The sequence below is a fragment of the Trachypithecus francoisi genome, unplaced genomic scaffold (assembly GCF_009764315.1).
Source record: "Trachypithecus francoisi isolate TF-2019V2 unplaced genomic scaffold, Tfra_2.0 Lachesis_group20, whole genome shotgun sequence".
Lineage (NCBI taxonomy): Eukaryota > Metazoa > Chordata > Mammalia > Primates > Cercopithecidae > Trachypithecus > Trachypithecus francoisi.
The window spans coordinates 50,845,478-50,868,460 of NW_022681466.1; the positions used below are offsets into that span (position 1 = coordinate 50,845,478).

A 22,983-nucleotide genomic window follows, 5' to 3' on the forward strand; every position below is an offset into this window, starting at 1 on the left:
CGTTTGCCCTGCTGGGGCAGGTGTGTATCCACCTGAGAGCACTTGAGGACAATAGGCCTCTCTTTCCAGGTTGCCCTGTGCTCAAGTCCTCAGGAAGGAGCCCACCCCAGGTGGGATGCAAGGACTCCAGAGACTGAGGAAGGGGTGGGGTCACTGGGTCTGGCCCCCTGTCACCTGGAAGGGGTGGTAGAATGGGGCTCCTCGGGCCAGAGGGTGTCTAGGGGTGTGGCAGAAGTGGTTTGGGTGTTGTCTGGAGCACTCGGGTACAGCCGAACCATTGGATGACTTGGTCTTGTGGGATGGTGACGGATGAGGTCATGGATACCCTGCATGTGCATGGGTGAGGGGACATTATTGAAAAGTATGAGCAGGTACAGGTGGGGCCGCTCCCTCAAGAGAGGTGGGGGCTCTCCTCCCTTGCTGTGCCTGGTCAAAGGCTCCTGGGATCCCTAAGATCACAGGGCAGGGACAGGCTGTCCACGCCCTCAGGACCGCAAGCGCCTCACCTTGCCCCCCTCTCCCTGGCCCCCTCTGGGTCACAGGGACACGGAGCTGGGTCAACAGTGGACATGGAGCATGAGCATGTTGACATCTGGAAATTCACTGATGGCTTCGAAATTGTATGGTGAGTCCTCTGTTCCCTGACACATCGGTCTCACCTTAGGGACAGGTTTTGTTTTTAGAAAGATCTCTCGGAGGCAGAACATGTCTCCCTGGCTCGTGCCAACCTCCTCTCCAGGATCAGAACTCCTCCCTGCCTCTCCTGCAGGTCCAGTCAGTGGTCAGGGTTAGGGCAGAGCCTTGAGGCCCATCTAGGGAGCCCGGCAGAGCCGGTGGGACAGAGAGGGGGCTGAGTCTGACCCCTGAGCTCTCAGCACTTAGGTCTCCACATCAGCAGGAGAAGAGGGGGCAGCCTGTGGGTCTGGCCCTGTCCCCTTGGGGGCTGCCCTGATGAGATCTGGGGGTGGTGACCACAGGCTAGGGGGCCCCTGGCCAGGCCGGAGGGCCATTGTGTAGCAGGTCTCCAAGGGCTCAGGGGACCAGCTGAGGCATACTTGTAGGAGGGGCATGAGGACATCAATGGCTGTGACCGTGGGACGCTGGGGAAGAAGGGGAGGGCCTGGCCTTGGCATCTCACAATGAGGCCAGGGAGCAACCGAGTGTGCAGCTGAAGGCCCTGGGAGTGGTGCTGGGAAGGGATCTGGGCCTGGTAAGGGGAGCCCAGCCTGGAGTCAGCCCCTCAGGACTCACAGGATTGAGAGAGGGAGGAGTCTGGGGAAGAGGGGTGGGGTGAGCCCGTGAGACCTGCCACTTCTGGGATGCACCTGAACCAAGCCAGCCCAGGGTGGAGCTGACAGCCTTGGGAGGATGACAGATGCGGCGGGCAGAGAACAGTGGCACACCTGGGACCCCTCAGTGGGGGGACTTGGTCAGTCCCCAAGGCTCTGCGTGGCCCTCCAGAGACTCTGGTTCCCGCTGGCTCAGTCAGCACTGTGCAGGGTAGATGGGGGTGCTGAGTCGGTGCAGGTAGGACAGCCAGGCACCCCATGTCCTGGCTGCTGCAGTGGCTGGAAGGAAGCTGAGGGATGAAGGCTGACTGCCCTGAGAGCCAGCTTTGGTTGGAGGCAGGGTGGTGGGGCCATCCCCACTGTCGGCAGGGCTCTTGGTCACCCTTGTGAACCCAGGCTTCTCCCCAGCAGGCTGGGAAGCCCAGTGAGACACCTGGGGGTCTCATGCCTAGGCGGTGACAGGAAGAGGGTCACAGGAAGGCCAGGGTGGCTGGAGAGAGGGTCATGGTCTCTGGGCTAGGCAGCATGGGGGAAGATGGGCAACAGCCTGAGTCAACGGCCAGGCTTGCAGGGAGAGACAGGTGCACACTGGGAGGTCAGACCCTGCAAGGCCTGTGGGGAGTGTCGGGTGGGACGGGCTCCAGGTGCATCTTCTGGGCACTGGGCAGCTCTCAGGCCAGGCTCCCTGGACTCTGGTAGGTGATGTGGTCACTCCCAAGGTACTGCTGTTAGTCAGGGCTCAGCCACCCACCCTAGGTGGCACCCATCCTGTCTCAGGACTGGACTTTCTCAGCTCCCACAGAAGGTGCTGCCTCCAGCCCAGGAGGGGCATTCCCATTGTGCAGCCTGAGGCCCCTCACGGGCCCCGAGTGGCCCCCACCAGGCCAGCCTCGCACTCCTTCTTTTCCAGGGTTCTCATGGGGACCATGTGCCCAGCTCCGCAGGGAGGCCTTGCCTTCCTTCCGTGTGCCTTCCTCTGGGCTGAGACTTAGGGTGGATGGGAGGGGCTGGGGCCCTCTCAGGGAGGGAGACGGTTCCTGGCCCGGGCATGTCCTCACCTCTGTCTGAGTTGCCTTACAGTGAGACGAAGCTGGTTCCTGTCAGTGCCCTGGAGGTGAAGATAAGAGCCTGTGCCTGCTGCATGTGAGGCTGCCCCACGGACAGGGAATCAGGGCTGGTGGGCGAGGCAGAGGGGGCAGCCTGTGGGCCGAAGTGGTGGTGACTGGGAGTGACACTGTCACTGGGAGAAATGGCAGTTCCTGCTCCACCTGAACCCAAGATTCTGTCTCCATGGTGGTTCAATCAAAACCCAAACTAAGAACACAGTCTTGCTCAGAAGTCACTGTCTTCTTGTTCCAGGACCCCAGCTGAAGGATTGGAAACAACCGTAACTCAAGCTTTTTGTGGTCTGAAGATGCTGAGTCCTGCTATCAGGAGTCCAGGCAGCCGGTGCCCGTTCTATCAGAGGGTCTCAGTCCCCCAGGGTTTGCCCTTTTCTGGCTCCTTCCAGTTCCTAGAGCCCAGGACCCAGCATCCATAGGCTGCTGCCAGAGGCCAGACAGCTCCGCTAACTCCATCCTGGCTCACTGACAGCAAGGAGGTCAGGAAATAAAACCACTGACAAGTGGCCAAAGATGCTTAGAGACTGGCCAAAATATAAGAACAGCAAAAAGTAACATGGTGGAGGGAGTGGCCCCCATGACTGCTCTCTGCAGAGCCAGGAGACAGGTGCCCATGGCCGTGACCTGGCACCGTCTGCCTCTCAGCGGGTGGGTGGCACCCTGTCCTCACCCACAGGACACCAGACCTGGTTGCCAGCTTTTGGCCCATCCATGCAAGCATCGCCTTTCTAGGAGAAAACCTAATACCAGGACCTGGGCCACCCCTAGCTCAGGGGTAGGGACGTGTCCTGGTGACCTGAAAAAAGGAATAGGTCCAGGTCAGAGTGCACAACCCTGAGTGCTCCTTCACACTTTCAATTGTTAGGGAGTGGTCTGCCTCTCCCTGGGACCCAAAAAAGGCTGGAGACTTCCAGAACCCTCAGGCTCTGATCCTCCCTGAGTTGCCCTGTGTCCTGTCTCACTAAAGCATTTTGTCTGTTTCTGTCTCGCAGGGTTTACAGAGGAATTCCCCCTACGGGTGAGGGACTGGGCGTGCTTACTCCTAGACATTGAGGAAGTCAAGGCTAAGAACCCGAGGGGATACAAGATAAGGCCCTCCCATACTAGGCCAGGGCAGGACAAACAGGCCAGGCCATGTCAGGAGCCCAGGACTCCAGCTGGAGGGAACATTGAGCCCAGGTTGGGGGTGGGGGCTGTGGTCAGACACATATCCTGGGCACAGACAGTGACTCAGGCACCACAGGTGCACTGGGCTCTGCTGACCCTCCCAGCTTTCAGAAACAAGGCAAAAAAGGAGCTTTCTACAGAAGGAAACCTTCCTCCTTTCCTTCCAGAAGTGCTGATGGTGGGATGACTGCCGTTTGGAGCAGGGAGTCTTTTGTGTGTTCTGAGTCTGCTTCCTCCTCTTGGCCCTGCCCTACAGGTCATGAAGAAGAAGGGCAAGAGGTCTCCACATGATGTTTAGAGAGCAATATGGAGTCAAGGCACGTGGTATTTAGAGAACGATTCAGTGTCAAGGCATTTCCGGGGCTGCAGGGGTCCTAGGGGAGATGGGCAATCCAGAGGGATGGGAGCTTCCCCAGGGCAGAGGCCAGGGTCATCGAGGTGGGTTCACAGAGCCGCCAAGAGCTCTTCTGGCCAGGGAACAGCCAGCATTATGGATTGAGCACCTCCCAGGTTCCCCTGGGCTGGGCTGGAGCATTTGGGGCCAGAACCCAGGTGGCTCCTAAGGAGACGCCAGGCAGCAAACAAAATAATGCAGAATGGTGAAAAGTTCTCTCCATGATCCATGGAGGCTGAGGTGGGCAGATTGCTCGAGGTCAGAAGTTTGAGACGAGCCTGGTCAACATGACGAAACCCTGTCCCTACAAAAAATATCAAAATTAGCCTTGCGTGGGGGTGTATGCCTGTGGTCCCAGCTACTCAGGAGGCTGATATGGAAATATCAAAGCGACTTGACTCAGGGTTCTGCTAGAAAATATTTAACCAAAATAAAATACCAGTTACCTTCAAAGGGCACACAACACTATTTTCAAAGGTAAACTAAGTTCAGAAACTTTAATATTTCACAATAGACATTTTCCTCAATTTCTAAAACTAGATACAGAATGAAAATGCTCAGGCCGGGCGCGGTGGCTCAAGCCTGTAATCCCAGCACTCTGGGAGGCCGAGACGGGTGGATCACGAGGTCAGGAGATCGAGACCACCCTGGCTAACACGGTGAAACCCCGTCTCTACTAAAAAATACAAAAAAAAAAAAAAAACTAGGCGGGCGAGGTGGCAGGCACCTGTAGTCCCAGCTACTCGGGAGGCTGAGGCAGGAGAATGGCGTGAACCCGGGAGGTGGAGTCTGCAGTGAGCTGAGATCCGGCCACTGCACTCCAGCCTGGGCGACAGAGCGAGACTCCGTCTCAAAAAAAAAAGAAAGTGCTCAGTTTTCATATAATCGCTTTAGCCAGTCATAGACCTGTGTTTACAAAAGAAAGGCAACAGTGATCCTCTGTTTCAGCACAAAAAGATCTATATCTGCTGAAAATTCATTGAAAGACTCTTTGTATAACTGTATTTGTCCTTCACTTTCATAGATCACTGGATTTGGGTTCAGCAGTTTTAAAAAATCTCTCTACCCATGTATGAATTCATATATGGATATCTACATATGTAGATATGTATGAATGTTTGCATGTATGTGTGTACCTATCTATCTATGATCTATCTAGTCCCTTGGTTCTCATCTGTGATGCCACGATTCAATTAAAGAAAAGCAATATGGCATCACTGCTGTGACACGGTTACTGAACATGCAGTATAGCTTAGGATTCGGTCAGCCTTCTCAACCGTTTTCTTGTCTACTTGATTTTAGAGTTAGTTCTTACTATCAGGCAGCTACTAATTAGTTGATATTAAAACCAGCCCTTGTTTAGGCATTTTACTTCAATAATATAGTTTTTATTGTTTAGGCATTTTATAAGCTTAACCTTTCTCTTGCTATCTCTCCAGAAAGATGACGAGACTGCATTTATAGTTTTGCAACTACAGATAATTGTACAAATAACTAAATATGTGGAATTGTTAATTTGTGTCAAGCACTGTACTAGACATATTACATACATAATTTATTTATATAGCCCAGTATAAATTGGTTACCATTTAATCCACATTTTTCAGATAAGGAAAATGAGGCACAGAGAATTTAAGAAATATATGTACGTTACACTAGTAGGATGTAGCAAAACTCCCATTTAAACCCACATTTCTCCGCAAAGAGCTTAAACTCCTAACTTTTATGTTATACTGATTTGGCACTTATCACTTTTGAGTCTCAGTTTTCTCATCTAGGAAGTATACTACTTCATTTATTCATCAACTCTCAGCCGTTTAATTGTCTGCTGTGTGCTAGATTATATGGAGGTGCAGGCACAAGGATTAACCAGGAACAAAACAGACTGTGTATGCTGTCAAGGACATAACATTCCAGTGAGAAGAGTCAGAGAGCCAGGAAATAAATGACTGTAACATGTCATGTGGTGACAAGAACTTTTATGAAAAATGAAGCAGGCTAGAGAGGAAGTACTATTTTATACCATATATGGAAAATTCTGCTAATGAGGCATTTGAATAGCAAGAAGAAGATTCTAGGCAAAAAGTAAGACAAATCTAAGAAGGAGGATGTTCTATGAAGAACGTGTCCATCAGTGAGGCCAGAGCAAAGTGCACAAGGGGAGGATGGTAGACGATAGTTTCAGAGCAATTCGACGAACTAAATAATGCAGGGCCTTGGAAGACATTGTGGTCAGTTACTGTCCAACCAGGAGACTGAAACTGCACAGTGATTTGAATAAGGAAAATTGAAAGTAAATAACTGTTAACTATTTCAGGGAATTATCTCTTAAAGCAGGGGTGTCCAATCTTTTGGCTTCCCTTGGCCACATTGGAAGAATTGTCTCCGGCCACACATAAAATACATGAACACTAATGATGGCTAATAAACTAAAACAACAACAACAACAACAAAATCACAAAAACTCATAGTGATTTTTTTGTTTGTTGTGGGTTTTTTGTTGTTGTTGTTTTGTTTGTTTGTTTGTTTTTGAGACAGAGTCTCACCCTGTTGCCAGACTGGAGTGCAGTGGCGCGATCTCGACTCACTGCAACCTCCGCCTCCTGGGTTTAAGGGATTCTCCTGTCTCAGCCTCCCGAGTAGCTGGAACTACAGGCACAGGCACAGCCAACTTTTGTATTTTCAGTAGAGACGAGGTTTCACCATGTTGGCCAGCATAGTCTTGATCTCTTGACCTCGTGATCTGCCTGCCTCGGCCTCCCAAAGTTCTGGGATTACAGGCGTGAGCCACTGCACGCAGCCTGTTGTTTTGGTTTTTGAGACAGAGTCTTACTCTGTCACCCAGGCTGGAGTATAGGTGGCATGATCTCGGCTCACTGCAACCTCTGCCTCCAGACTCAATCGATTCTCATGCCTCAGCCTCCTGAGTAGGTGGGATTACAGGCATGTGCCACCACACTCGGCTAATTTTCGTACTTTTAGAGAGAGATGGGTTTTCACCATGTTGACCAGGCTGGTCTTGAACTCCTGACCTCAAGTGATGTGCCTTCCTCGGCCTCCCAAAGTCCTGGGATTACAGGTGTGAACCACTGGGCACCCAGCCAAAAATCTCATAGTGTTTTAAGAAAGTTTACAAATTTGTGTCAGGCCTCATTCAAAGCAGCCCTGGGCTATGGGTTGGACAAACTTGTGAAAGGCAAAGCAAACACACACACAGAATAGGGACAGCAAAATCAGGGAGCTGCCACCGCACTCTCCAGAGCTTCAGGCAAGCACTGCAGAAGAAACCAATCTGGAAGAATCCCCTGCACACACCAGAACTGAGCGCTAGGCCTCCTTGGAGAGGGTGAGGATGTGGCCTGTTTGATAGCAGAGAATTTTGCTGAGGTGCTACACTGACAAAACACTGGGAAGCTGCTCCCCTACGTGCTGCCTGTGACCTGCTCTGTCCCCAGAGAGGTGATGGCCACCGTTGGCTGTAGTCCCCTACAAGGGCAAGGTAAGAGGAACACTCAGAACTAGAAAGAGCCCCAACCTTCTCCAGCGTCCCTCTAGCAGATGCTACAGATGAAGTTTCACATCATGCCACAGACAAGGCAACGCCGGCGAGCAGAGTAAGGGGGGAGGTTTGAAACTGATGGTAATCAGCTCAACAGTGCAAGAAAAATGAGTTTTCTTTTGAAAAGACGTTCAATATCACTGATCATTAGAGAAATGCAAATCAAAACCACCATGAGATACCACCTCACACTAGTCAGAATGGCTATTACCAAAAAGTCAAAAACTAACAGATGCTGACAAGGCTGTAGAGAAAAAAGGAACACTTACACACTGTTGGTGGGAGTGGAAATTAATTCAGCCATCGTGGAAGACAGTGGTGATTCCTCAAATACCCAAGACAGAAATACCATTCAACAAAGCAATCCCAATACCGGTTATATACCCAAAGGAATAGAAATCATTTTATTATGAACACACATGCATGTGTATGTTCATTCCAGCACTAGTCACAATAGCAAAGACATGGAATCAACCCAAATGCCCATTAAGGATAGACTAGATAAAGAAAACGTGGTATATATACACCATGGAATACTATGCAGCATTAAAAGAAGAATTGAGGTCATGTCCTTTGCAGGGACATGGATGGAGCTGGAGGCCATTATCCTTAGCAAGCTTGTAAGTGTGAGCTAAATGATGAGAACACATGGACACATAGAGGGGAACGACAAACACTGGGGCCTTTCGAAGCCTGGAGGGTGGGAGGAGGGAGAAGAGTGGGAAGAAAAACTAGTGGGTACTAAGCTTAATACCTGGATGATGAAAGAATCTATACAACAAGCCCCCATGACACAAGTGTACCTATGGAGCCTGCATATGTACCCTGAACTTAAAAGTTATTTTTTAAAAAAAGAAAACATGAGTTTTTCCCCCATTCAAAGAATGTGAGCCAAAGGGTGACATCTTAAATGATATTTTGAAAAATCAGCTAGGTAGCTTCATGGAAAGACAAAAGGAACAGACAATACAAGGAGTAAAAAGCATCTAGGACAGGCTACTACTAATCGAGACCTGAGATGATAGTGGCTGGGTGGGGTGGCAGCAGTAGACCTGTAAGAGATGCTTGGATTCACAATATGTTTTAAAAGAATCACCAACACGATCTACTGATGAATTGGTTTGGCTTATGAGAGAAAGAAAGTAGTCCCAGAGGATTCCAGATTTCTTAAGAACAGAAGTGACATTTACTAGATGGTAAAGACTGAATAAAAGTGAAAAACTGAGCTTCTCACTTCAAGAAAAACTGAAATATCCTATATGTCAGTGATAAAATTTAAAATTTGAATTAAAAACAAGAATTTTGGGAAACTTTATTAACTACTGTGAGCCAGACTGCTGTCCAAACACCTAAAGATCTTTCTGGTTAGGCTGGCGATGATTTAACAAAGCTGTTGTTTATTTGACATTGTATAATGAAATGTGCCAACATTTATTTATTTATTTTTATTTTTATTTTTTTTTTGAGACTGAGTCAAGCTCTCTCTCCCAGGCTGGAGTGCAGTGGCTGGATCTCAGCTCACTATAAGCTCCGCCTCCCGGGTTCCCGCCATTCTCCTGCCTCAGCCTCCTGAGTAGCTGGGACTACAGGCGCCCGCCACCGCGCCCGGCTAATTTTTTTGTATTTTTAGTAGAGACGGGGTTTCACCGTGGTCTCGATCTCCTGACCTTGTGATCCGCCCACCTCGGCCTCCCAAAGAGCTGGGATTACAGGCGTGAGCCACCGCGACCGGCCTCTATTGTCCTTTTATAAATATTTCATATAAATATCTCATCAAATAATTAGGATAATTGTTACTGTTTTTATTTCAATGCTTTATAGTAAAGGTCACTGAATATATAAATACATAAAATATATAAATGATATATTTTCCTTTAACTCCTTTGCGAATGGCTATAAATAAAAATTTTTCAATAAATTACTATGTGCCAATCACTCCACAATGTTCAAAGTAGGCTTCAATATTGCCATGTTAAACTTCTCTACTTGTGATTTATATATCTAACCCAGCTGGCAGCAAGACAGTTTTGCTTCCTCGTTGAAATGGCTCTGACTTTATGTAGACCATTCATTCAATTTCCATGCCACTTCCCTGAAATATTTGTGGTTCCTTTTTTCAATTCAAGTAAACATGCTTTTTTTTTTTTTTTTAATACTCTGCTACATTCCTGATGTCATACAAATTATGCAAGGGGAGGGGTCAAAACATAACTCTGGTCCTTTTCAGGAGAAAGTGATAATATTTCATTAAAAATAACTTATGAAAACATGACCAAAATATGATAGACTATTCATTTGTCTTTTAATTAGGTAAATGCTTATTTGTCTTTCTCAAATGTTTCACTTTCTGTCATAATTTTATCATTTTACTTTTTTACCTTTTGATTTCTAGATTATATTCATTTCTACAAGATCACATTTTAATTTTTATTTCATTTCCTATACATTTGGCATTCTTATCTGGCAAGCTTCCACAAAATTTAGTGGTATACAAGTAATTGCTTATTTTTCATTTATATTTTACTGTGACATCTTTATAATTAGTTGATAATTTCTGTCATGCATCAAAATAACTCATTGCTATAAATGTCCTATTTTTAAAATTTTTCTCAGCTTCTTTTTTCATTTTCAATTCTTCATGTACTGTATTTTCTGATTCTTATTTTTTGGGCTTCGAAATACCTTTATATATTCCTCTGGATTACTTTAGTGTCACAATTATTCTTTAAATTTTATATAAGCTTTACATACATTTAGTATTTTATGGATAATGATACTGTATTTGAAGCTTGAGTATAACTACAAAATATCTTTTTTTATCCCAAGACATTTAATAAAAAGAAATAATGTTAACGTAGAGCAGATTAGTAGACGAAATGAATGACAGATGGGGAATTGCTATAAGCACTATATTTCACTCAGGTCATTTTAAAACCAGCAAAATAACTACCAAATCATTGCATTGGACCGGGCGCGGTGACTCATGCCTGTAATGCCAGCACTTTGGGAGGCTGAGACAGGTGGATCATCTAAGGTCAGGAGTTCGAGACTAGCCTGGACAACCTGGTGAAACCCAGTCTCATAGTAAACAAAAAATAAGCCAGTCCTGGTGGCGCATGCCTGTAATCCCAGCTACTCAGGAGGCTGAGACAGGAGAATTGCTTGAACCCGGGAGGTGGAGGTTGCAGTGAGCCAAGATCGTGCCACTGCACTCCAGCGTGGGTAGCAAGAGCGAAACTACATCTCAAAATATATATATATATACACATATATATATAATTACATTGAATTGTATGCTCCAAAATTTTCTTCATTCTCGACAATAAATGGAGATAGATGATTATAAGAACACAATTCAATATTGCTCGAAAACATGCCAGTAATTTCACAGGAAAAATGTTTATAACATAGAATATGGAGCTTAATGATAAGAAACGTCTTTGCTCTGTTCAATACTGAATACTCAATTCCAATCACTGGGCCTGGTATGTGAAACGAGTTTCTTGGTTTAAAAAATTTACTTAAAATTGTCAATGAGTGAGGGAAAAATAAGACAAATTTTATGGTATACTACATACAATAACAATAGAAATTGTGGAACAGATTTTACATTTTAAATGCCGATTTTACTTATAATCTATACATAAAAGGAAAATGAAATTAGGTTTTTATTAACTAGAAGCTGTTAAGAGAACGTGGACAGAAGTCTTCTATTTTCAAGTGCAAAGTTACTAACATTTAAGAAACAACTTAGATATATGATAAAAATTTTGTTGCGCAGTAAAATTAGAGTGCAAGACAAACCATAATCTGTACAAAGAATTAAAAACCTAAATATGTCAATGGATCATGAGTATCAAGTGACAACAAATGAGTAGATTTTTATAGGGCTCTTGACCTCTGCTTATTACATTTAAATATTGCAAAAGAAAAAATAATTCTCTTGGCAGGTTAATATTTGGATTTTATTGATCATATCACTTATGCCATGGGTCTCCAAAAATGTTCTGGGCTACATATATGTTCTGCATATGAATTTTTTTTTTTTTTTTTTTGAGACGGAGTCTCGCTCTGTCGCCCAGGCTGGAGTGCAGTGGCCGGATCTCAGCTCACTGCAAGCTCCGCCTCCTGGTTTTATGCCATTCTCCTGCCTCAGCCTCCCGAGTAGCTGGGACTACAGGCGCCCGCCACCTCGCCCGGCTAGTTTTTTATATTTTTTAGTAGAGACGGTGTTTCACCGGGTTAGCCAGGATGGTCTCGATCTCCTGACCTTGTGATCCGCCCGTCTTGGCCTCCCAAAGTGCTGGGATTACAGGCTTGAGCCACCGCGCCCGGCCTGCATATGAATCTTGAAAGAACACTCATTTACTGTCAACAGTAGTTGTTTTAAAAAGTAAAATGACGTTTTATGCAGCATTTTATTAGTTTCCTGAGGCTAGGAACAGAACAAATGACCACAAATGGAGTGGCTTAAGACAATAGAGATTTATTTTTTCACAGGTCATGAGGCTAGAAATTCAAAAGGGAGGTAGGTGTATGATTGATTTCTTTGGGAGGCTTTCAGGTAAAATCTCCTTCTTAGCTTCTGGTGGTTTCCAGCTGTCCTCGGCATTCCATGACTGTAGGCAGCATAACTCCAGACTGCCTCCCTTGTCCCTTGGCCATCTTCCCTGTAGGTCTCTATAGGTTCCCATGGCCTTTCTGTAAGGACATAGCCATTGGCTTTACGGCCCACCCTAATGCATTGTGACCTCGTCTTCATCAAGTGTATCTGCAGAGACCCTGTTTCCAAATAGCTTAACATTCTTGGGTTCCAGGTGGACATGACTTTCTGCAGGACACTACTTGCAACCCTTCCGGGTTCAAGCGATTCTTCTGCCTCAGCCTCTGGAGTAGCTGGGATTACAGACGGTCGCCACTACGCCCGGCTAATTTTTGTATTTTTAGTAGAGACTGGGTTTCAGCATGCTGGCTAGGCAGGTCTGGAACTCCTGACCTTGTGTCCGCCCGTCTCAGCCTCCCAAAGTGCTAGGATTACAGGCGTGAGCCACCGCGCCCAGCTTTGTCCTCACCGTTGCAGAGAGGAACCACAACCATCACAAACCTGGAGGGCTGGGTGGGCCACTTCCTGGATCCCACTGACTGCCTGTTTCTCACTTTGACTGAGGCCGGCCTCCTGAATGATGACGGCTATCTAGATATGAATGAAAGCAGACCCCCTGTGTACCAACATGTATCTGTGGCTGTAGGCTCCCCAAACAGCAGTGAGTCCTACTTGTCATTGGCCTTGGAAGCTGCATCCATGGGCCTGGGTCACAGAGGGTAATGCCTGAAGGCTCCTACCCACAGGACGAGGTGTGCGGTGATGAGGAGCAGCTCCTCAGCCAACTCCAAGAGCCGAAACTGGATGAAGACTTAGTGCAAACTCTCCAAAAATAGAGCATCTTGCTGCTGGAAGGGGGCCCTTTCAGCAATCTGGGAGAAGTCATCCACCGAGAGAGCATTTCCATGCATACTTCTGCCAGTATTTGTTCTCAGCTCTGCTGTCTCATGATCCAGACCCGGTCTATAAATTAGCCTTACGTGTCACAAGGTTACCTGTTTTAGAAAACTCAGGTTGTGCAGGCGACACATCCTTCCCTCACCATATGGTGTCTCTGGTGCCCAGCCGTTATTCTCCCTGGTTACCGCTTGGACACTTGGAATCAAAGCGGTGGGAACTGGCCTCCACCATGCTGACTGCTGCCAAAGGAGACACTTTGAGGCTCTGAACAATTCCAGAAGCAATGCAGAGGCACATTTGTTCTTCCTCCCTCATCTTCAAACTGGCTAAAAATGTGTTCAAGGTTGCTACTCCCACTAACAGTAGTACCGATAGCACCCTGCTCAACGTGGCCCTGGAATCTGGGCTACAGGTGATGACCTTATCAACCCTTAACTGGAGACCCCGAGAGATGGTACGATGCTTGGTGACCCGTGCTACAGAAGTGGGTATCTCCCACCTCCCTTTACCCCCAGGGGAAAGGAGTTTCTATGCCCTACTATTGGGATGGGACAACGAATCCATGGAGCTCTCATATTCCTATTCCTGATGGCCTAAGAAAGGAGGGGGCTGATGGTGGGAGAAGATGGCCTCTGTTCAGCCAGCCTAAGTTCTGTCCTCACTGCTTTAACCAACCATATGCTGACGTCAGCAGCACTTTGACCCTCACATCGGAGACATGTCTAAGAGAATGAATTTTCAACTGCCAATACTCAAGTGCACCCTTGGGAGGTAGTGGGCCTGGTGGTTTTGTCCCCGTCGCTGTCCATGCTTGTGGGAGACCCTAGACACCTTGGAGGATCATGACCCTTTCTAAAGCCCAAAGCCCCAGCACAAGACTCTACCCTGAGAGGCCCCACTTCAGCTAGAACCCCTGGCAGATCCACCACCCTGGCCTTGGGGCCAGCAAACCCCAGGCTCCACTGCTCCATCCTTGTGAGGGGCTAAGAGCACCTGCAGAAACCTTCAACCCTCTGGCCTGGGGACGGAAGGGATAGGAAGAGACCCCAAGCAGGGTCTGGCCATCTGGCATGCTTCTCTTGCCCTGGTTTGCCTCAGATCATCTCAAGGTTGCTGAGGAGGAAGGAGAACTCATCTCTGCTGGCCAAGTTTGAACCCCACACAGTAATCTGAGCAGACCTGAATCAGGACCCAGATGGCCACAGCTGAGCTCAGGCACTGGCCTGACAAGTGTGTGGGCCCCAGTGAGCATCTTGCAGAGCTGGGACACACTCTTCACCCCTACTAAGTGTAGCTGCCACAGCCGTATCCCACACCACTATCCTGCACCTCAGTCTTGATTATCCACAGCGAGAGGAACTGGCTAGCTGTGCTTGCACACTGGCCCTGCAGTGTGCTATGAAGCATCCACAGAGCTGTGCCCTGTCAGCCCTTACACTCTGAGAAAGACCACATTGCCTTTGAGGCCGCCTGCCAGATTGCCACTGAGGCTGCTGCCGGGGGCATGGCCCATTCCCAGCTGTTCCCCATTGCCTGCTACGTGCAGCTCCATGGCTGCAGCTCCGTGCCTTCAAGCTGGCCTCATTGGCCATGAGCCACCTTAACCTGGCTCATAACCAATCAATACCCACGCAGCCATCAATGACATGCTCTGAGTTTGTGCCCTCAGCCACTCTCTGGGAAAGAATGAGCTGGCAGTTCTCATCCCCCTGGTGGTGAAGACTGTGCACATTGCCATGGTGTTTTCAGACATCCTGTGTGCGAGGTTGTGTGGTGACTGCACTTGGCCTGGTCGGCATCCCAGGCCGCCGCAGCTCTGGAAAGCTCATCTCCACTGACAGAGCTCCATTGCGCCAGTTGCTGATGCCACCATCAATGCTTACATCAACATCCCACACTACACCTAGCACACATCGGCCATTGCTGGAATGGACAGTTCATTGGATTTCTAAGCAAGGCTGGGGAGACCTTCCTGCTGCCCCAGGATGGCTACCTGCAATTTGCTCAGTTCATCGACAATCTCAAACAGATCTACAAAGGCAAGAAAAAGCTGATGCTGCTGATTTGAGAGCCCTTTGGCTGAGAAAGCAGATAGCTCACTGGCCCGGCAGCCTGGGTCCCCAGGTAGTATCAGGTCAGGCCAAAAACACTGAAACATTTGTCCACCCTGAGAGGACTCTGAGCACCTGTGGCTGAGACCAAATGACCACAGGGCTAAGGATGGGGAGAGTCCAACTCCAGTCAATATGCGTGTCTTGGCAAGCTTCTCACTACAGCCCACTGTTCATGGAGAAGCTGGGCCCTGCAGATCGACCAGAAACCCCACGATACGTCACCTTCTGCCCCTACATCCTGCTTGTCCTGGGCATTGGCCCTCTCTCCCTTGGCAAACACAGAACACTGTTCCATCTCAGAGATTGCTGAACCAGAGAAACAGATGCATTTATGGTACTGTAAATACTATAGTATATGTGTTGCCAATTACTGTAAAGTCATAAGTATTTATAATCCTGGTTCTGATTTGATGGGCCCTTGAGGTAGCTGTGGGTGGAGGATATGCTTATTGTCTGAGGAGACTCACAACCATTTCTCAGGTTTCCCTTGCAGAGTGTATGCCCTTCCCAGTGGGATAGTGGGGGTGCCAAGGAGAAAAACAGCCAGTTAAAAAAAAATCCCAAGACTAGTCTGTGCAGAATCTCTCGCCTGCAGACAGGGCATTAATAGCCCAGTGGTGGGTGAGCGGCAGAGGTCAGGACTGGACTTAGACTTTTGCCTCACAAAGCTGTGAGGACTCTGAAGCTCCTGCCCCTGCCTCACACAGCCTCGCCAGGAGTCTGCTGAGCAGCTTTGAAACAAGCGCAGGGAAAAGATGAAGGTCTGCGAGGCCACTGAGCTCACAACATTCATCTACACTGGTCACCTTTGTGTCAGAGAGTGTGTGTATCTGTATGACTGAGTACACGTGTCTATGCACATAGATAAATCTGCGCATGCCTGTCTGTATGTACACATTATATGTTTATTTGTATGTGTGTCCGTTCTATGGCTGCGTACCTGTGAGGATATCTGCACACTGGACTGTGGGTCTCTGTGTGAGGATGTAACATTTGCATACATGTGAGGATGCATATCTATGTGTAAATGCTCTGTTTTGCATGTTTAGTGTGTGTGTACCTGGGCACACATGAGCACATGTGTAGAAATATGTGTCTGTATGTATGCTTGCTCTCCATGCATCTGTATTTTTATATGTGTAACTGAGCGTATTTCTACATGTAGGGATGACTGGGTGTTCATCTTTGAGGATCTGCATGAATGTGTCCTTTTTGCAAGATTTCTCTTCCATTCGTGTTAAATCTCTCTCACCAGCTAAATGTTTGTTCCCCATCTCTGTGCCTCCTCTATTCATTCTCTCTCACCAAACAAGCTTCTTCTTCTTTTTTTTTTTTTTTTGAGACGGAGTCTGGCTCTGTCGCAGGGGCTGGAGTGCAGTGGCCGGATCTTAGCTCACTGCAAGCTCCGCCTCCCGGGTTTACGCCATTCTCCTGCCTCAGCCTCCGGAGTAGCTGGGACTATAGGCGCCCGCCACCTCGCCCGGCTAGATTTTTGTATTTTTTTAGTAGAGACGGGGTTTCACCGTGTTAGCCAGGATGGTCTCGATCTCCTGACCTCGTGATCCGCCCGTCTCGGCCTCCCAAAGTGCTGGGATTACAGGCTTGAGCCACCGCGCCCGGCCTAAACAAGCTTCTAAGGACCAGTCTCCCTCTGCCATCAGATTGGCGGCTTTCGCTGCACAGTTCTCTTCTCGCCCTGTACTTGCTTTCTTCCCCTGCCTTTCTTTTCTTTCTTTTTTTTTTTTTTGAGATACAGTCTCACTCTGTCGCCCAGGCTGGAGTGCAGTGGCGCAATCTCAGCTCACTGCAAGCTCTGCCACCCGGGTTTACGCCATTCTCCTGCCTCAGCCTCCAGAGTAGCTGGGACTACAGGTGACCACCACCACGCCCAGATAATTTTTTGTATTTTTAGTAGAGACGGGGTTTCACTCTGTTAGCCAGTATGGTCTCCATCTCCTGACCTTGTGATCCACCCACCTCAGCCTCCCAAAGTGCCGGGATTACAGGCCTGAGCCACGGCTCCCGTCCCTTCCCCTGCCTTTATACCTCAAATTTCCTCTGCCTGCTTTTGTCACAGTCTCATTGCTTGCTGACTTGGAGGTTAGGGCTGGTCTGCACCGAGCCTCTCCTTCCTAATTTCTAGCCCTAGTCAGCAGCCCTGTCTTAGCCCTGGCTGACCTCCACAGGGAATCATCGTGTTCCTGCCACCTTTCTGACCCCTATGCTCAGCCTGGAATTGTTGTAGGAGATAGCAAGGGCATTCAGAAGAGTCAGTTGGTTACCAGTGCCTTGGTGTTTACTCTTTCATGTCCTAGTTCCTGAGTTGGGGTGGGGTTTGATAGGGAAGGGGTGGTATAGCTAGAATGTGAACTAAGAACTTCTCCATCTGCTTTCCTTTTTCTTTTGTTGACAAACTGTCACCCTTTTCTACTGCAAGCTGACCAAGTTGTATTTGCCGTTTGTGACTACTCAAGTCCTACTGCCCAGCCAAGGGCCCTTACAACGTCTCAGCCCAATGGGCTGGTTAAAAAGAGAGACAGAGAGAGAGTGGGAGGGGTCACTCTCATTTTTGTATCACAATTACCCTTCTTTTTAGCAAGTGGGTGAACTCACAGTGGTTTTCTATGAATAAACCATGGATCACATGAAAGATCATTTTTCTCAAAGAAAAAAGATTCCCTAAAACCAGAGGGGACCAGCACATACTTAACAGAAGATCATAGATTTCCTGTGAGTGCATATGGCTCAGGGAGACCTGATTCTGTAAAGCAAATGTGACTGTCCTCCTCAAATTCGTGTGTTGAAGTCTAATTCTATGTGATGGTACTTGGAGGTGGGACCTTGGGAGGTGATTAAGTTCATGAAGGCAGGGACCTCATGAATGGAATTGGTGCCCTTATCAAAGGGACTGCAGAGAGCTTCCTCATCCCTTCTGTCATTAAGGACACAGTAAAAAGATGGCTGTCTATGAACCAGGAAGCCAGCCCTCTGCAGACATGGAATCTCCTGACCATTTGACCTTGGATTTTACCATCTCCAGAACTGTGAGAAATCAATTTCCTATGCCACCTAGTCTATGGCATTCTGTTTTGACACCCAGATTAGCTAAAGTACCATGTCAACTTGCACACATCATTCTTGGAAACTGTGATGCCAAATCCTTGATGGCAAAAGGTGATTGATCTGCTGGAGACATGAGCCTACATCATCCCTCTTTCCACAATAAACCAGAGAGTCAAAACAGGCAAGAGTAGGTCAAGGTCTTTTTTTTTTTCTTGAGACTGTCCCTTGCTCTGTCTCCCAGGCCGGAGTGCAGTGGCACGATCTCGGCTCACTGCACGCTCTGCCTCCCGGATTCATGCCATTCTCCTGCCTCAGCCTCCCGAGTAGCTGGGACTACAGGCGCCTGCCACTACACCAGCTAATTTTTTTTTTTTTTTTTTTTGTATTTTTAGTAGAGATGGGGTTTCACCATGTTAACCAGGATGGTCTCGATCTCGTGACCTTGTGATCCACCCGCCTCCGCCTCCCAAAGTGCTGGGATTACAGGTGTGAGCCACAGTGCCCGGCCGGTCAAGGTCTTCTAAAAGCCAAACCTGAAAGATTTCCAGTAGCAGTTGACTCGATGGTAATTCAATCACACAAACAACCACAACAAAAGACACAACTATCAGAGATTTTCAGGATCACCTCAAAAACACCATCTAACATTAGGGAGTCCAAAAAAGCGCGAAGTTTCGTAAATCAAACTTTATTGAAATGTAGTTTCATCAACTTGTAATTCTAACAGTAATAATAAATGCTAGGGCAGGTGGTGGCACGGAGATCCTGGGGCACAAGGGCTGTCTTTAAAAGCTTTGCTTGCCCCTTTGGAGCCTCCTGGTCCCCTCACCCCTCGCCGGCCTTTTAAGAGCCCATCCTGGGTAGCACTTCAGGGGTAAACAGCCTGGATGCCCAGTTGCAGACAGATATCCATGCCTGGAGAAGGAGGCCGCCTCTGAGTGCAGGAGGAGCTGCTGGAATTCTTCCTCCCAGCCTTCTCTTCATGCTCTCCAGCACCTCCTGCACACAGATAGACCCCACCACCAGCAGCAGTAGAAGAAACAGGCCCTGCAGCAGCAGGACTGCAGCTCTAATGAATGACACAAGCCTCTCTCCAGCGAGGTAGAGGAGCCCAGGCTCTCTACCTCCATGGTTGCCACCATGCCCAGGACTAGGGGCAGCATGGGAGCTGCTGGCTTGGGCCGTGCTGGTCACCCCCTCCCTGCCGCCACTCTCTCTTGCCACATGTTCAACTTCAGGGCTAAGGCCAGTGGCTACAGTAGGTGCTGTGATTTCAGGCAGCTCCTCATTGGACTGGTCCTTGGCCGGAGCTCCCTCCAGCTCCAGCACTGTCTCTGGAGGGGGCTCTTCCCATGCTGGCTCTGACTCAACAGCTGGTGCTGGAAGTGCTCCTATTTCTGCATATGGAGCAGGAGCTGAAAAAGGAGAAAGGGTCACCAGCGACAGTCACTTTCCACTGGAATTTCCAAACGCAGAAACAACCTCCGTTAATTTGAAGGAGTTCCAGCCCCTAAACACCAACCCTGCAAAATCTTCCAGACTGCAGGCCACCTCACCTTGTGCCTGCACCTCCATGGGCTCCCGAATCTCCTCCTGGACAGGGACAATGTGCAGATGCAGCCCCGAAGGGATCTCTGGTGTGGCCTGGCCCGCCAGGCCCTGCCCCTGGCTGCCCTGTGGTACCTGGGTGCGCCTTCTTACAAAGGGCCACAGGCGTCTGGGGTGAGGGATGAGCCTTCTTCGGCATCGTCGGAAAAGGCTCTCACTCCCTCCATTCCTGAAGCAGCAGCCTCTGGAAGTGGGGAAGCAACACGAGAACATCTTGCTCTCTCGAGCGTCTCCCACCAAGTGAGCTGGTTACCGGACTGACCCTAGGATCTGGGCTCCCGGTTACCACACTTCTAAATTCTGTTGGATGTGTCAGCAAGGAAGTGAGGTCACTTCTTTAAGATTCCTTCCCCTCGGCCCCTTCCTTCCATAAGACCTACTCAGGACTCCACTAGGCTGCTGACTGCTCACCCTCCCTCCAGGACAACTCCTTACCTAGACACCATTATGTCCACTCAGGGCCTGCTTGGACACCTGTGCCTGATGTTCACTGGGGGCCGGATGTCCTCCTCAGGCCTGATGTCCACCTAGGGCCTGATGTTGCCTTGGGCCTATGTCCCTCTTGGGGCCTTGTGTTCTCCTGGGGACTGTATCCAGCTGGGACCTGATGGCCTACTGGGTCTTGTTGTTCACCTAAGGCCTTGTGTCCACCTGGGGACTGGTGATCACCTGGGGACTGGGTGTGCACCTTGGGTCTAATGCCCACCTGGGGCCTACGTATCTACCTAAGGCGTGGTGTCTGCCTGCGGACCGATGTCCACATGAGTCTGGTGTTCAACATGGGCCTGCTGTCCACCTAGGGCCTTGGTGTTCATCTGGAGTCTGATTGTCAACTTGGGTCCTGGTGTACACCTTGAGTCCAGGGTTCACCTGGGGCCTGGTGTCTGCCTGGAGGACTGGTGTCCTCCTGAGATATGGGGATCACTGGAGTCCAGGAGGTTGAGGCTGCAGTGAGCCCTGATTGCTCCACTGAACTCCAACCTGAGTGACAGCATGAGACCCTCTCTCAAACAAATAAATAAACAGAAAACTACACAAAGTATATAACTATATAAAAATATTTCCCTTCCTTGTAACCTTATTCTACAAGCTTTTTTCTATTATTTATTTAATTTATTTTTAAAAACTTTTTGTTAAAAACTATGACACAACTACACACTTTCTCCTAAGCCTAAGCAGGATCCGGATCATTAGTATCACTGTTCTCCACCTCCACATCTTGTCCCACTGGAAGGTCTTCAAGGGCAGTAACACACATGGAGCTGTCATCTCCTATGATAATAGTGCCTTCTTCTGGAAACCTGAAGGACCTCCCCTGAGCCTGTTTCACAGTTAACCTTAAAAAAAAGTAGTAAGCATATACTCTAAAATAACAACAAGAATTATAAGATATTAACTACAGAAAACATTAACATCATTTATTATTTTCATGAAGCATTATGCACTGTACATAATTGCATGTTCACACCCACATCACCACAAACATGTAAGTAATGCATTGCCCTGTGACATTATAACACCTATGATGTATGTCACTAGGCGACATTTCCATCATAATCTTAATGGGGCCACTGTCTTACGTGTGATTCATTATTGACAATAATGTCATTATGCAGTGCAGGACTATATTTTGAAAATGGTACAAATACACTCTAAAATACATGAAAGATGGAACTTTAGGGCAACGAAAGACATGGAAATTTCATTTTATGCCTTATAAGGGGAGTTGACATAAATGTCTTTAAGGTTTGAGGTGTTGACTAGTTGGATTTAGAGAGATTAGGGAGGAATGGAAAGGAATAAAGAAATGTTATTTTTTTCTGTGAGCCTCACAAAGTTACTTAATGTGGAATCATTGAAATTTCTGCTGCTTTGATTATACAGATAGATGATAAATAGATGATACATCAACAGAGATAGAAATGGGGGGAGAGAGAGAGAGAGAGAAAGAGAGATTTGATAATGATTCTTCACTTGACCAAACTTTAGTCAGGCTCCTAAACCTTTTCCTGGGTTCATCTGTATTTCCTTGTAAAAGTTGCATTTAGCAGGAAACCCCACCCTGGATGTCTCATCACCCCAGATGTCTGATGGGGCTCCTCATCCCCTGCCATTATATGAACATAATGGAAATCGCTGTGTTTGGGGATTGCTTCCCATCTCATTCCATCTTCCTGGCAATTCCTTCAGTGGGGGTTGGAGCGCTGACTCTTGGAGGCAGAGTGCTGACCTGGATCCCCTGCTCTGAGCCAAGGGGCCTTGGCTGTTCTATCTTCTCTACATCTCTTGTGTCTTGACCTATAACATGAGAAGATTAATAATAAATGCCTGTTATGAATTAATACATGTATACGATGGCTGGCAAGATGGCAAAATAGAAAGAGCTCGCAGCGAGATCAATGCAGAAGGTGGGTGATTTCTGCATTACACTCCGAGGTACCCAGTTCATCTCACTGGGACTGGTTAGACAGTGGGTAAAGTCCATGAAAGGCAAGCAGAAGCAGGGTGCAGTGTCGCCTCACCCAGGAAGTACAAGGAGTCAAGGAACTCCCTTCCCTAGCCAAGGGAAGCCTTGAGAGATGGTGCCGTGAGGAACGGTGCACTCTGGCCCAGATGCTATGCTTTTCTCATGGTCTTCACAACCCAGAGACCAGGGGATTCCCTCAGGTGCCTATACCACCAGGTCCTGGGTTTCAAGCACAAAACTGGGCGACCATTTGGGCAGACACTGAGCTAGCTGCAGGAGTTTTTTTTTCATTCCCCAATGGTGCCTGGAATGCCAGCGAAGCAGAATCATTCACTCCCCTGGAAAGGAGGCTGAACCCAGGGAGCCAAGTGGTCTAGCTCTGCAGATCCCACCCCCATGGAGCCCAGCAAGCTAAGATCCACTGGCTTGAAATTCTTCCTGCCAGCACAGCCTTCTGAAGTCAACCTGAGATGCTAGAGTTTGGTTGGGGGAGGGGCCTCCACCATTACTGAGGCTTGAGTAGGCGATTTTCCCGTGACAGTGCTAAGAGGGCTGGGAAGTCTGGACTGGGTGGAAATCACCACAGCACGGGAGAGTGGCTGTGGCCAGATTGCCTCTCTAGATTCCTCCACTCTGGGCAGGGCATCTCTGAAAAAAAGGCAGCAACCCCAGTCAGGGGCATATAGATAAAACCCCAT

At 48.2% G+C, this 22,983-nt stretch overlaps 1 protein-coding gene and 1 pseudogene across 1 annotated transcript; one reads left to right on the top strand and one right to left on the bottom strand.

Annotated features, from left to right (window-relative positions):
* Positions 1–22,983, top strand: part of LOC117068007 — a 45,224-nt pseudogene that overhangs the window by 3,001 nt on the left and 19,240 nt on the right.
* LOC117067571 (CMT1A duplicated region transcript 15 protein-like protein) lies at positions 18,883–20,065 on the bottom strand. Its single transcript, XM_033184292.1, has 2 exons — positions 19,767–20,065; positions 18,883–19,625 (listed from the first exon to the last, which is right to left on the bottom strand). Exons 1-2 carry the CDS (start codon positions 20,029–20,031, stop codon positions 19,054–19,056), a joined length of 837 nt encoding a protein of 278 aa, XP_033040183.1. The 5' UTR covers positions 20,032–20,065; the 3' UTR covers positions 18,883–19,053.

Bases quoted from the DNA above. Each gene is read 5' to 3' on its own strand.
- LOC117067571 (XM_033184292.1), bottom strand. From the start codon at position 20,031: ATGTTCTCGTGTTGCTTCCCCACTTCCAGAGGCTGCTGCTTCAGGAAT. The intron at 19,626-19,766 runs GTGAGGTGGCCT...CTCCTTTTTCAG, and splicing joins CATGGAGGTGCAGGCACAAG to CTCCTGCTCCATATGCAGAA.